The 14826-nt window shown below is 31.4% G+C and overlaps 2 protein-coding genes across 4 annotated transcripts; one reads left to right on the top strand and one right to left on the bottom strand.

Moving 5' to 3' along the window:
* Nucleotides 1–69: 69 nt before the first annotated feature.
* LOC114931355 (transferrin-like) lies at nt 70–13266 on the bottom strand. 3 transcript variants are annotated; one of them, XM_029303339.2, is made up of 17 exons: nt 13058–13266; nt 12886–12986; nt 8007–8114; nt 7358–7460; nt 6862–6995; nt 6354–6481; nt 6122–6266; nt 5862–6019; nt 5562–5683; nt 5321–5472; nt 4595–4838; nt 4356–4504; nt 4021–4179; nt 3610–3717; nt 3388–3518; nt 3108–3263; nt 70–487 (listed from the first exon to the last, which is right to left on the bottom strand). In XM_029303339.2, exons 3-17 carry the CDS (start codon nt 8110–8112, stop codon nt 302–304), a joined length of 2181 nt encoding a protein of 726 aa, XP_029159172.2. In that variant the 5' UTR covers nt 8113–8114; nt 12886–12986; nt 13058–13266; the 3' UTR covers nt 70–301. The 3 variants fall into 3 exon arrangements, with proteins under 3 accessions (XP_029159172.2, XP_085342595.1, XP_085342596.1); XM_085486469.1 differs by lacking the exon at nt 13058–13266 and having other exon boundaries at nt 12886–13051; XM_085486470.1 differs by lacking the exons at nt 12886–12986; nt 13058–13266 and adding an exon at nt 8808–9106.
* LOC114931357 (isoaspartyl peptidase/L-asparaginase) lies at nt 93–6262 on the top strand. The gene is made up of 6 exons (XM_029303341.2): nt 93–944; nt 1035–1266; nt 1365–1510; nt 1622–2792; nt 3089–3535; nt 6108–6262. The coding sequence occupies exons 1-4, from the start codon at nt 693–695 to the stop codon at nt 1691–1693; spliced, it is 702 nt and encodes a 233-aa protein (XP_029159174.1). The 5' UTR covers nt 93–692; the 3' UTR covers nt 1694–2792; nt 3089–3535; nt 6108–6262.
* Nucleotides 13267–14826: the final 1560 nt, after the last annotated feature.

Raw genomic sequence — 14826 nt, forward strand, 5'->3', positions numbered from 1 at the left:
TTTAAATATTTATTGATAAATTGAAATATATTTATAATTTAAATATTTATTGATCGCGCAAGCTATTAAGTTTATCAACTTACGACACTGCATATCATAAAAAATTATACTAGCTTAAGATAGAAAAAAGATATTATTAATTTCCCAATTTTTTAAATTTTATTTTCTCGAAAGTATAATTTTGTGTAGAAAAAAATCTATTCTTTTATCTAAATCTAGTCTCTTGCCGATTGTACCATCAATAACAGATAATTCTATTATATAAACCGCGATCTCTTCGCAGAAAGCATGCAATTCATTGTCAACAGTTCAATAATCGACTTAGAACGACAACAATTACACATGAAGAGACAGTTCCCAGGAAATGAGAGATCCATGTGCTCGCGGCACTGCAAATTTCTTGCTTCATGAAATTTTCTACGACTTCATCGTAATTGCGTCCTCTCAGTACCTGATGACCATGTAACTCTAAATGACGCGTGCCATCCTACAACAAAACAAAACTTTACTATTCATCTATTCCAATTTTATACTTCAGAATCTTTCAGAACGTTATTATATTTTAGTATTTTTTATTAAGAAAAAAATAAAACAACATCGACAATTTTTTTTACTTGCAAATGACACATTGTATGAAAGGTACTCTTTTACATGTCAAAACCAAATTTACCAGTATTTGATTCACACATATAATGGACGCATTGGGCAATGCTTCCTTTTGTGGAAAATTTGAGAGAGATAAGAATTTTGAAGTTGCAAAGACACATTTTACCAACATGATATGCGATTATTGTTCCTGGATCAACGAGATCTTGGCCAGAATTAATTCCGAGACACAGATTAAGAAGAGAAAAAAAATAATGCCGCGGGTGGATCCGGTTGTTGTTGTTCATGGAGGTGCCGGGAAAATTCCTCGATACGCGCAAAAATTTATGCTCGACGAGGTTAAATAATTTGTTATCTATACCGAACACGAAATGTGCGAAAGTTTTATAAAATGCAAAAAAAAATCGATATTCGACAAATGGATGCAGGTGAAGAAAGCCGCTGTGATAGCGTATCGCAATCTTCTTAAGGGATGCTGTTCGTTGGACGCAGTCGAGCATGCAATTTGTCACATGGAGAGCAAAAAGTATTTTAATTGCGCGTACGGAGGCTCCTTAGATGCTAATGGGGAGGTCGTGATGGATGCTGCGATAATGACTAACGATTTACGTGCTGGTTGCGTAGGCGCCGTCCGAAATATAGCACATCCTATAACGTTAGGTCTGTTGTTTGTCAATAATTGCGAAAATTTTTGCCAATTAAATGTTTATTTCTTTTCTCTCTAAAGTAACCTGTTTAATAAATTCACATTCTTACAGCCAAACTGGTCCTGCAAAATACGGAACATGTGTTGATAGTCGAGGACGGAGCGCAAAAGTTCGCCTCGGAATCAAATCTTCCTACATTGTCATCTGGTCAGCTGATTGCAACATTTGATTCAAAGACGTTACACGAAGAAGATGATGGTAATTAATATAATATAATAAAGACAGAAATAAATGAAAGAAATAACTATATAATTACAAATATTAATTATGAAATTGACAATGTCGAATGTAAGAAACACTGAACGATACGCGAGAGACACAACAGCTATTACAAGATGGACAGAAATTCGATACAAAAAAATGTATACCGGAATGTGTAATTGAAAGACAAAAAGGAGACGAAAAAACCTCGGAAGTCGAAATGATTCAATCAAACGAATCTTTGATGATCGAGCCTAATATTTTACAGGTTCACCAATTCATCACGTTCTTGTAGATCTATATTCATACATGCGTAAAACGTTCAAGTAAAAGTAACAAATAGAATTTTTATAAATTTTAAAATAGCTAGAGAAACTCTGTCTTTTATAGATTTATGGTTCGAAGAGCATATTAAATTTACAATTTTTTAAGTGTATATTATTAGATATATGTAAATTTAAACTTCAAAAATTCTTAAATTTAGTTACATCTAACATGGCACTTTATAAATTATAAATTTAATCTGCCCTTATTTTAAACAATTATAATTTATTTAAGAGGATTTTTCCTGCGTCTACTTTAAATATAAAATATGAAAACTAAATGAGAAAAAGAGTGTCTCTTTAAACAAGTTATAGACCTAGATCATTTTTATGCTCTGAACGTTTCATTCTAATTGCACAAAAATATATTTTCATTTTGTAATTATGCTATATGTAAGACATGATATTAGAAAGAACACTATTAGCTCGGCGCGGTCGGGGCGGTGGCGTACGACTCTAAAAAGCGTCTTGCTAGCGGGACTTCGACAGCTGGAGAAGCGGGAAAGCTGTATGGAAGTGTGAGTGCAACCGGAACGGCAATCGGTTGTGGCATTTACGTCGATCAGGGTGGCTCGGTGTCCATCTCGGGTTGCGACGAAGCTATCTATAGGTGCGCACCGGCACAGCGAATTCTACGGCGATGCGAGGCGACGTCGATCGACGAAGCGGTTTCCGCGATATTACGGGACTTTAAGAAACAGATCGATCGTGGGCGTGATTGCAGTGACCGCCGAAGGAGTGCCGTTCGTGTCCTTCAAGTGCCCACACTTTCCCTGGGCGTACTGCGACAAGGGCTATGTGTATTACGGATGCGCAAGAAACGAGAAATTCTCAGAGAAGCTCGACGTCCTCGAACGTCCACTAGACTGCGTGTGCGAAGATTCCGATTAGCTAATCAAGCAGATGATTCTACCAAACTTGAACAAAATCACAAGTTGCAGCTCCAACTCAATAGGTACATTTCCGTGTAAAATTTTCTCGATATTTCGACTTATTGTTTTGTTTAAACCTTTTAAAACATAGGAGCGAGCTTTAAAAGAGAATCAACTCCTAACAGTACGTATGTCTGACAGACGTTCAGAGAACATTCAGAGGATGTAACATGTCCTCTGGATGTCCTTTGAATATATTCTTTCGGATATGTGTGCTGTGAAAGACAGTTTGAAGCAAAATTATCAATCTTTTTTGTGATTGCTTCAGTTTTATCTTCTTAAACTCCTAATAATAAATTACACAATTTTATATTTCCAGTATTCCATGTTTAACTTACGGGAAAAATAACGCCATAATTGCCGTCGTAAGGCCCGTACAACGAAAACGCAGGTGTCTGTCCGCTGTATGTCTTCCCAAACAGCTTATCTATTTCGAGCAGCATGGAATATATCTCCTGACGTCTTAGATCCGTGATATTCTCATGTGTTACTATCTATCAAAACAGAAGAAATACATTTACAAGCAAAATTACAAACTGAGACAAGAAAAAGGGAAAGTCTACATTCACAACAACACACGTAACATTAAGTTGCTGTTAAAAAAGAGAGAAGAACTACCGAACCAAGAGTTGTCCAAGTGAGTAAATATGGAGCTTTATGCGAGGTTTCTGCCAAGGTTGGACCTAATATCCTGTACTTAGGTTTCACATTTATATTCCTATGATCAATCTTCTCATAAGAAAAATCACCTGCAATATTATAAAAGGTACGTATTAAATATGTAACATGTAGAAATAATATAGAAAACATTATTAAACTGAAATAATCCGTGCAACTCACCGATTTTTGTCTTGCTTTCTATAACCTTGAGATTGATGAACGCAACGTCGACGACACCCGAAGTTAAATAATCGAAGGCATCTAAATCGTCGTTCGTTCGGTTCGCATCTGCAAAAAAAATCGTATCTAATTTTGATCTACTCTCTTTTATTCATATATGTCATCTATATAATCGTTTTTATGTGATTACACTGAATTTATTAACTTCGAAAAATAGTGTTTTATCATTCGCGCATCATCATATATCATTTGTATTGCTCTTATATATTAAATGTCGTTTTCATTGAATCGTAAAATTTAGATAAGATCTGCCACGTGTTTCTATACATATATTATGTATGTTCATATCTTTATGATCGATGCTCGTTTACGTTTAATCGCGATTGTGCCATCATATCTTCTTATACGTACTTTCTTTACATAAAGAATGCAAATTAGCTGGAAGCTCTTCGTAATGATACCAATCGAGAACACAACTGTTCGCGAAAAATTTTGCAACAGCCTGCGCATCGAAACAATCCCAATTTTTGCTCGACATGTTCCTCATGAATGTCACAAAAGCGTTCCAACCTGACAAGACATCAATAATTAAAAAATTAAAAACAATTTAACGATTGAGAATATAAAATTACATATATATATATATATATATATATATATATTTATATATATAATTTTATATTTATATCATATTACATATATATGTGTTTATATATGCGTATATACATGTATGCATAAAATCGCACCGACGCTTCTGTAGCCCGTGAAGGCTGCTCTAGCATATTTGAGATCCTTTATAGTCTTAAACCGGGAATTAATTTTTACAACTGCCACGATTCTGTTGACTTCCTCTTTTACGTTAGTCATCGCGTGGACGATAGGCTTCAAACCCTTCCTACGAGAAAAGCAATCTAAAAATAAAAGGGAAAAACAATTTTTCCCTTTTTATCTATCGTATCTCTCCAATGACATGCTTTTCGCTTACATCTTAGCTTCGAGAAGGTCCTCGGGTCGCGCCATAAAGATGTCCATTACTTTGTTCTGTACGGCCTTCAAGCACGAGTCGCTATTTTGCTGGAAGCAGTTGATCATTGGTTCCACACCATAAATGATGGAGGCGTCTTTCAGCGTCTCGCATTTATACAATTCGAGATCGTTTATTACGCACCATCGCACCGTTCTTGAAGGTCGACAATCCGATTGAGCATAAGCACTCATGAAATTTGGGACTGTAATCGAGAAATGAGTCGCGTTAAAACAATACCAAGTATTTTATACCTCTTTCAATTCCCCAAATCTTAGTTAATTAAGCATTAAATTAATAATTAATTTAATAAATTCTTGATGATAGAGATCACAATCGCGTTCGGGCAGCTTATACACTTGTATTTAAAAAATGTATAATTTAAAAGATGTTAATCTGGTGTACGAGAAAAACTGATTTTATCCAAATATGTAAAACGCGCAATTTTTGCAAATGTTATTCAATATATATATATATATTCGAAGCTAAGATGTAAGCGAAAAGCATGTCATTGGAGAGATACGATAGATAAAAAGGGAAAAATTGTTTTTCCCTTTTATTTTTAGATTGCTTTTCTCGTAGGAAGGGTTTGAAGCCTATCGTCCACGCGATGACTAACGTAAAAGAGGAATGTTATTCAATATATATATATATATATATATATATATATATATATATACACGTTACATCGGGATAAATAATCGGACGGTACTTCTAGTGCGTCTACGTTGGCCGAAGTGACGTAATAATTCTCCATCAGCTGCAACAAGCTGTTTTTCCAGCAGAACGATGTGTCGACCATCGAATTCATCAAGTTGGCGATCTTCATGGCACTTTCCCTAACGAGAAGATAAATGGTTTTCAAATTTTGCGTATTTTTAAAGTATGAAAATTAAAATCAAAGAAACATAAATGACGTTGTACTTACGTTGTAGATATGATGACCTGCCACGGTTTTGATAGCCAAACGCACGGTTGATCGAATGCAAGCGGTTTTGTGGTACCGTCCGAGCACAGAAACTTGAAATCCTGTGTATCGATTGTCTCGGCCTGCATCAAGCCATGGCAGATGTTAATACCGCGTTAGAGAATCGCGCTACAATCCGTCATAAACTTCTTTTAGATCGGCATAACACGTGATCGGTTCTTCCCAATTACACAAATTTTTTTCTTTTTTTGTTAACTCGAGATCAAAAGCAATGGGATCGAATAAATGGACGATCCTTACCTTGAAATGCGCGCGAGCGTCATCCAATCTGACCCAGGCGATGTCACCCACGTTATCGGTGAGACATAATAGAGCACCCTCCCGCCCATAATATTTATCAGTATTGTAACAACTGGACGGATTTTCGCACGCAGCACAGAGATTCTTGTATCTTGATTCTGTAACACACGTACACGCGCGAAAAAAAACATTACTAATAATTACACTTTCCACAGTTGATTAATATATGAATTTTTGTATTTCTAGAATTACATACGTACTCAATTGATAATCAAATATCGCATCCGACGACCATGGACCAGCGATGCAAGCCACTTCAAAGAATTTGGACAAAGCGTGCATTCTGTTCTCGAATAGCGTCATATTGAAATTGCATTCTTTGGGAATTATCAAATTTTCGAGATACTGAAATATACGAGGGATTGATAATATGTCAGGTAAGGGCAACAATTTAATTTTAATGTGCTTATGTAGAAAGAAAGGCTCGCTAACCGTTGAAAAAACTGTAGACCAGTCGTTGACAGTGTTAAAGCCAGGATGACATAATCGCTTGCCTTTAATGTCCCATGTGCGTTGTACACTTTTATGCGCTATGGCCACTATTTTAAAACGCTCCGGTTCTGAAAAAAACGTGTCTTAAGAGATTGCTATAATTTTAAACGATAGACTCTTAGCAAGTTTTTAAATCAAATTATATGTATATAAGAATATATTATTTTTAATATTTAAAACAGGGATTAATTTTGATAAATTAATATATATATATTTATCAAAATTAATCCGTTTTAAATATTAAAAAAAAATATATTCTTTAAATATATTAAATAATCCAAAGTATGAATATTAAAATAATCCAAAGAATAAATGATAATCTGAGTAATAATTTATTTTGGAACTTAGTTATAAAACGTACTGAAAAATTGTTCGACATTTTTGTTGAGGAAAAAAATTTGTAAAAATAAAATATTGTTCATTCCATATACATTTTTATCTTAATTACCGTATTGGATGAGTTTTAATTCATTTGTGACTAGAACGTTGTATAAGTAAGAGTTTTTTATTGCTACAAGTTCTTCTGGCTCCACTACAGTGAAATCGACCTCACCTTCGATTATGCGACGTAAACAACTGAACCTAAATTACAATTATTTTTATATAATAAGTCTGCTTGAAATGAAAAAAGGAAAATTAATCGAGCTGTGCAAACGGTTTTCTTAAAAAAGTCATATCTTCGTAGAAATCTATAAGAAAGACTCTCATATTTCTCTCAAAATACTCTTCATAATGTTATATATAATATGTGTTCATATATTATATTATTATTATATATAATATAATATTATAATTATCTTTTAACTGAAAAAAAATTTGGAAACAATTATCATCATGATAAGTAAAGAAAAGAAAATATAACGGAGATATGGCTTCTTAAAAAAGAAAACTTTCAAGTATTGACTAAAATTTCAAAACTTTCATATTATCTACGTGATACTTGCCTATCGGGTTCTATAATACATTGTATTGGACTTTCAACCAATTTCGGACAAAGTAAAGCAATTCTTTTTGAAGTATGCTCGCTTTTTACTATGCATAGTCTCCCTAAAACATATTACATATTATTTACTCTCATTTATCGAAATAATTGAGAATTATTTTCAATTTCTTGATATTTGTACGTATGCTTTTTTATGAGTTGACATCTTTTTGTACAATTTTATTAATATATACTACAATATTATAAAAACTGTTAAAAGATTTTCCTCAAAAAAAAATATTTTTCTTTGCGATTGTGCCTCGTGAAAAGAAGAAGAACGCGGAAAGCATCAACTAATAGTTGACCGTATTTACAAGCTTCCAACTTCCTTTTATAATGAAACGATAACTTGCGTGATGCAATTAGCAATTTTACAGTTTACAGTTTGCAGTTTAACAGTTAACAGAGGAACTGGCAATATTCTTTTCGTGACACAATCTCATTATTACTTTACTATGACTAAATAATTTTTTCTCACATAATATTTCGTGGAAACGCGATATATTTTTCTTTACATACAAAAGCGTCGATAAAAAATATTTAAAACATTTTTTATAATAAATATTATAGTCTAATGAAAATAATATCATTACGATTTTAATTTTACTTACATTTTCTCTCAATATTGACAGATCCGTGGATATTTACAAAGATGAATGTGAAAATAAGCCAGTGAAACATACGGAAAGCTATGCTCGACCTTGGATTTGTCGCCATCCCTTTTGAAAATAAATATCCTTTTGTTACATAATTCTCTAAACAGCGAGTTTTCTAATGAACGAATCTATGATTCGCGATTCATTTAACACTGCTTTTATATAAAGGCTAATCATATAGTGTAATCAAGTTATATTATGATAAACTTATCACTGACAATGAGTTATATTTTCACTCGGGCCAGCATGCATGCAATATCGAACTTACTTGTGTATATTAGAAATGTCACATATAAGTAATTTTAACAAATTATTATTCTATAGACGTAAAAATAATTTATCTCTTAAAAAAACTTAATATTCTTTTATATATTAATATAATTATATATTTAAAAGATATTTAAAAAAAAGTGTTTCTAAATAATAAATTTTCAGCAATATTTGTATATTTGTTGCTATTATTCACATTATCTAATTGATTTTACAACTAATATTATATTTTAAGCAATTTTTAATTCAAAACATTGCAACTGTCCTTTTTTAAAGAAGATAGATTCGTGTTGTGAGACACTCTTATTTATATTCTTTTCCTCATTGTAAAATCAAACTATTAATATTGCAATTATTATTTTAAAAAATATTAATTTTTTAATAATAAGATCTACAAAACAAGTAAGAATAATAACATGATTTTCGATATAAGAGCACGCACTGCTGACGCCGAATATAATACGTAGTATACTTTCGCTTTTTAACCTTGAGACTTTTTGCTGACAGAGAATACCTCTATTATATAAAACTGTTAGTCGAATCGATCCAAATTTTACTAAATATACGCAAGTCGCAGTCTGTTATAATTCAAATTTCAAACCGAATGTTCACTTCATTAGTTTCACTCCACGTGTATTTATATCGTATACACTATAAACATTTCTAAGCTTCTGAAAATATATTCCTCGACAAATTCTTAAACTGTTGAATATTTAAATTGTTCAAAACAATTCTTAAAGTAGCTTGAAACTTCTAAAAATATATCATAAGATGTTCGGTTTTGTAAAAGCGATTCTTTCTGAAGAATATTTCAATAATCTCTAAAAACTCACCTTTAAAAAAAGGTAAAAAAAGGCGACCAGTTAAGGGCACGCCATTAACAAAAATTATCCATTGCAAACCCATGTAGAATCCTATCCTATTGCAAACCCATGTAGAATCCTATAAAAAATTAATCATTGCAAACCCATGTAGAATCCTAGGCAAAATTAACCATTGCAAACTCATGTAGAATTGTATTAAAAATGATCCATTGCAAACTTATGTAGAATCCTACATTGCAAACCCATGTACAATAGAATTGTATGAAAAATTATCGATTATAAATTCATGTACAATCGTAACAAAAGTAATGAAATAAAAAAAAATTGCGCCAAGTGAAAGTAGAAACTTGTACCAGTGGAAAACTAAAGTTGCAGACATATATAGAGTCGTATAATGAATCAGTAAAAATTTAAATTTGCAAATGTAGAATCGTACCATAAAAAAACTTATCTTTTAAAAAAAAAGATAAACAAGATGCCAAGTCCATGCGCCATGTAAAAAAGAAATAAAAAAATTTTAGTTAAAAAAACTGGGCGCGCTACTAAGTTTCAAAATTACAATGCACCTTAAAGTAACATTAATTAATTTAAACACAAAACATATTTTAACTGTAATGAGTTTAAAAGTAACAATTTAATTTTAATATTGTTAGAATATTATTTAGCAGCGCTCCCAGTTTTTTTAACTAAAATTTTTTTATTTCTTTTTTACATGGCGCATGGACTTGGCATCTTGTTTATCTTTTTTTTTAAAAGATAAGTTTTTTTATGGTACGATTCTACATTTGCAAATTTAAATTTTTACTGATTCATTATACGACTCTATATATGTCTGCAACTTTAATTTTCCACTGGTACAAGTTTCTACTTTCACCTGGCGCAATTTTTTTTTTATTTCATTACTTTTGTTACGATTGTACATGAATTTATAATCGATAATTTTTCATACAATTCTATTGTACATGGGTTTGCAATGTAGGATTCTACATAAGTTTGCAATGGATCATTTTTAATACAATTCTACATGAGTTTGCAATGGTTAATTTTGCCTAGGATTCTACATGGGTTTGCAATGATTAATTTTTTATAGGATTCTACATGGGTTTGCAATAGGATAGGATTCTACATGGGTTTGCAATGGATAATTTTTGTTAATGGCGTGCCCTTAACTGGTCGCCTTTTTTTACCTTTTTTTAAAGGTGAGTTTTTAGAGATTATATCATTCATTTTTGTATATTTTTATGACCGGAATAGAACAATTATTAAACATGTTTATCTAAACTTCTTTGCTTAAAATGATGTGTACAATCATATCCTAGAATCCTGATCATTCCTCCTAAAGCACCCTATTTATATAAATTTACCCATATGTGTGTGTGTGTGTGTGTGTACTAATGTCGAGCATTTTTTATACATTTTCTATTAAATTTAGATAAAAGTTGCAGGATTTCGAAAAAGAAAAAGTTGACACAGACTTTTTCCTAAACGGCGATTTTCAAGGTTATTTAAAGGTCACTTATATTTTCAAAATAGAATTACCTTAATTTTTCTCATATAAATCGATTCCTCGCAATATTTACTATAAAAAGTTGTAAAGGTATAATTTTTACATAATCTTACATAAACTTCGAAATATTACAAATATTTTATTCTATGAAATATTTCAGTTTATGTAAAATTATGTTAACTATCTTTTAAATTATTCACTTTTAGCCATCTTACCCTTACAACCTTTTATAGTGAATATTGCAACAAATTGGTTTATATATATAATATATATATAACATCAGTTATTATTAATTGATGTTTACATTTATTTTTAGACTTACTAGAGCTCTAATGCTCCACATTTTTTGCAAAAACTGTTTATTCTACAGATTTCAAATATGCTTTTAAATGATGATTGAATATTTCCTTTTTTTAATTATTTTTATTATTATTTTTCAATCTCAATCAACTTTTATAACTTTATGCCAGCACGATACAAATACATGTGTCTTTATTTTTTTATTATTTTCATTATTATTTTTCAATCTCAATCAACTTCTATAACCTTATGCCAGCAGGATACAAATACATGTATGTCTTTATTATTGTATCAACTCTTGTCTTTTCCATGTAACCATGTCTTCATAGTTTGAATTATCGCTTCATCTTCTCAATCTTTCGCAGAGATTTAATTAATTAAATACACTTCACACGAAATAAAGTTTGCTGGAAGATATACAGCAAACGATAACTGTAAAAACATGATTACGTGGAAAGAACAAGAGTTGGTACAGTAAAGGCAAGTAAGTAAGTACATGTAATGTATCGTATTGGCATAACGCTATATCCGCGGAGCAGATAATGTGGCTGTAGAGGTAGTCTGCAGTGCAGCTAATGTGGACGTAGATGTTGATGGAGATAATTGTCTAATATAAAATAGAATTTAAAAATTTAGTTTAAAAAGTTGTTGCATATATAAATAAAGTTTATTTTTTCTAAATTTGGAATATGTTTAATTAATTAATGTTTTAAGTTTATGTTTAATAAATTTTTTAAGTCTGTATTCAATAATTTTATTCATTTGATAAATACATGTATGTCTTTATTTTGATATGTTTAATATAATTAGAAATTCATTATTAATTAGATATGTAAACTATAAATTCATATATAATATTTGAAAATATATGTGAATATTTAAATTTTTATCTTCTCCTTCCTCTCCTTCAATCTCTTTAATATCAATATGTGTATGTGTGTACACGCGCGCACATTTGTACGTATTTATTTAATTATTGGATAGTTGAGAGTACTTAATTGATAAAAAATTATGACAATAATAATCCTTGTTTTTTTTTCTTATTATTTACTCAGATTTTTTTGTCTATCTTATAAGATAAACACTTTAGAGATTGAATATTTCAAGTAAACTAATTGTAAGTAAATTTCACATTAATGCATATAGATGTTTAATCATGAATGTACTGAATAAGTACACAAGACGAACAGTGAGTGAGTGAGTGAGAATGAGAGAGTGTGTGTGTGTGTGTGTGAGAGAGGAGAGAGAGAGAGAGAGAGTTAGCCAACATAACCCCGCACGCTGCCGATCATGAATGTACTAAATAAGTACACAAGACGAACAGTGAGTGAGTGAGTGAGAATGAGAGAGTGTGTGTGTGTGTGCGTGTGCGTGTGAGAAAGAGAGAGAGAGAGAGAGAGAGAGAGAGAGTTAGCCAACATAACCCCGCACGCTGCCGATATGGCGGAGCGCCACTATCGCCATCTGTTGTAAAACGTGCGAGATGGACAAAATTACCACTACATGCATCTTGCATGTGTTGTGTACGTGTGATATATGTGTGCGCATGTGTTGTATACGTGTGAATACGTGTAGCACGATACTACTATGTATGCGTGGTCGATGATGATAATGATGATGATAATGATGACGGGGACGTTTCTTAATAGAAATTTTTCATATTTCGACTTTGCATTTATATATCTCTGCTTACAAATCACGTAGAGCAGAAATAAAGACACTTTTATTATATAATTCGAACTCAATCTATCGATTAAGTCTAGTATAAACTCGATTGCTTCAGCCATTATTGAGGATTCGAAATATTATAAAGACTCAAATGTCCGACTCGCGTTAAGATACACGGTGTCTCCGCTACGCCCTTAACTGGTCGCGAGACACTACCGTGTCTCTTGATTCGAAGAGCCGATTCCAATTTTTCATCATTGCATACCTTAACTCTATATCGAGATTCTCATCATACATGCGGTAGGCTGCGATTTTTCACTTGTCTTGTTCGTTCTTGTGTCCAGATGCGTTCAGCTAAGAATATGTCTGTAGAAGATGATCGGACTTTGAGAATATATCATCCAACACAATCAAGCATGTGTAGACAAAAAACTTACACTGAACTTAAAAAATCTGCAACGTATGTTAACGAAAAGACGAGTGACGACCGATCGAAATCTTCCGACTGTCCGGCGACTTGGATCGCACACAGCTGATGCTCCTTACTGCTGATCCGACCGATTTCGTCCAATATTTGCGTGTGTGTGTGGATGTAGGAAACTGGAATCACATTAAATCTGGTGGGAGAGAGAGATTGAAATGGGGAGACTTCTGTATAATGTACGTTGCATATTATGTTGCGAAAATTACATTGCTCGTGAGAGATAGAACGATGTTTATAGGAAATACTTTAAAGAGTTTATATCTAGATGATTTTTTTTTATTTATATAATTCTGAAAAGATTATAAAAATGTTTGTTTTTATATTGCTGTGTTTGATCTTCGATTTTCGCAATCTTTAAAAATACAGATTTAAAACACATGTTACCTTTTATTGTTAGATGAACGAGGCGCGTGTTTGTTATTATTTAGTATTTCGCTATAGCATGTCAAAGAACGTTGAAGAATGAAATTCGGATGAATTGATTTATAACTCAAGATAATAAAACTTTGAATTACTGTGCGGATGGATATCTGGATCATAAAGAAAAAAAAGTAAAAAAAACAGAAGTGTTTTAAAAGCAGAAAATGTAAAAAGAGAAAAGTTTCTGGCAAAGAAAATGTATTTACATGGTTTTCTTGCCATAATCGATTATTTATAATTGTAACATATATAATTATATGCCTGTTTTACTTTCGATATATCTTTGGAGATAAGACTACTTTATTATCTCAATTTTTGAATAGGAATAAATACTAATTTTATGCACATATATGATTATACTACTCATTAGTAATATCGGGATTAATCTTCATTTGAAAACCCCATAAATAAATTTATTTTCTCGGATACAGGATTAACAATACGAATACATACTTTTAAATTAATTGAAAAGAGCTTATATACAAAAAAAGCCTTTTAAATCTATATTTTACAAATATAAGATAATATTAAAAATTAAAGAGAGAAAATAGATATATTTTAATTAACTATTAGAAATAGATAAATTGTTCTCGCTTTTTTTTTTTTTCTATTTGCATTTAATAATAATATAAATAAGTGTGAATTATCTATCAAATCAACAGGCAGATGTATTATATGGATAACGCAACAAAACTGAGAGATTATGACAATTAGTACTGAGGAGTCACGATGACTAGCAGCGAGATAAGATTTCATTATGTCCGTGAATCTGGAATTAATTTTCTGTTATTCTCATGTTAAATGTACTTTATTTGTAGAAGGCGAAATAATTATCGTAAAATCGTAAAATTGTTGGAAAAATTAAAATTTATGATTAGGAGATACAATCATATAACAAATATATGCGTGTTTTAAGGAGTTTTAAAAAACTTCTCCATTCAGAATCTATCGTATACATCAAGAACATTATTATTATCTAAGCGTTTTTCAGCCTAAGTATCATAAAGATATAAAAGTAAATATTCAACAGATGAGGAGGAGTCGGAAATTCTACCTTGTAAAAACAAAAACGCATATTTAATGAGAAAACATCAAAGATATTTGAATGATAGAGAAAAATATATATGTCTATGATTAAGTATAGCATGTCTTATATTAAATTTTAATTACATGACTTTCGAGAGAGATTACGGCAAGATAACTTTATAATTTTTTTTCTATTTCTAGTCAATGAGTAACTTGTTCTGTCGTTTATACGTTCTCGAAGATATGATACTGCAGCGTCAACGGATACAAGGTATA

This window comes from Nylanderia fulva, unplaced genomic scaffold, assembly GCF_048542155.1.
Source record: "Nylanderia fulva isolate GAGA-0341 unplaced genomic scaffold, ASM4854215v1 Scaffold436, whole genome shotgun sequence".
Classification (NCBI taxonomy): Eukaryota; Metazoa; Arthropoda; class Insecta; order Hymenoptera; family Formicidae; genus Nylanderia; species Nylanderia fulva.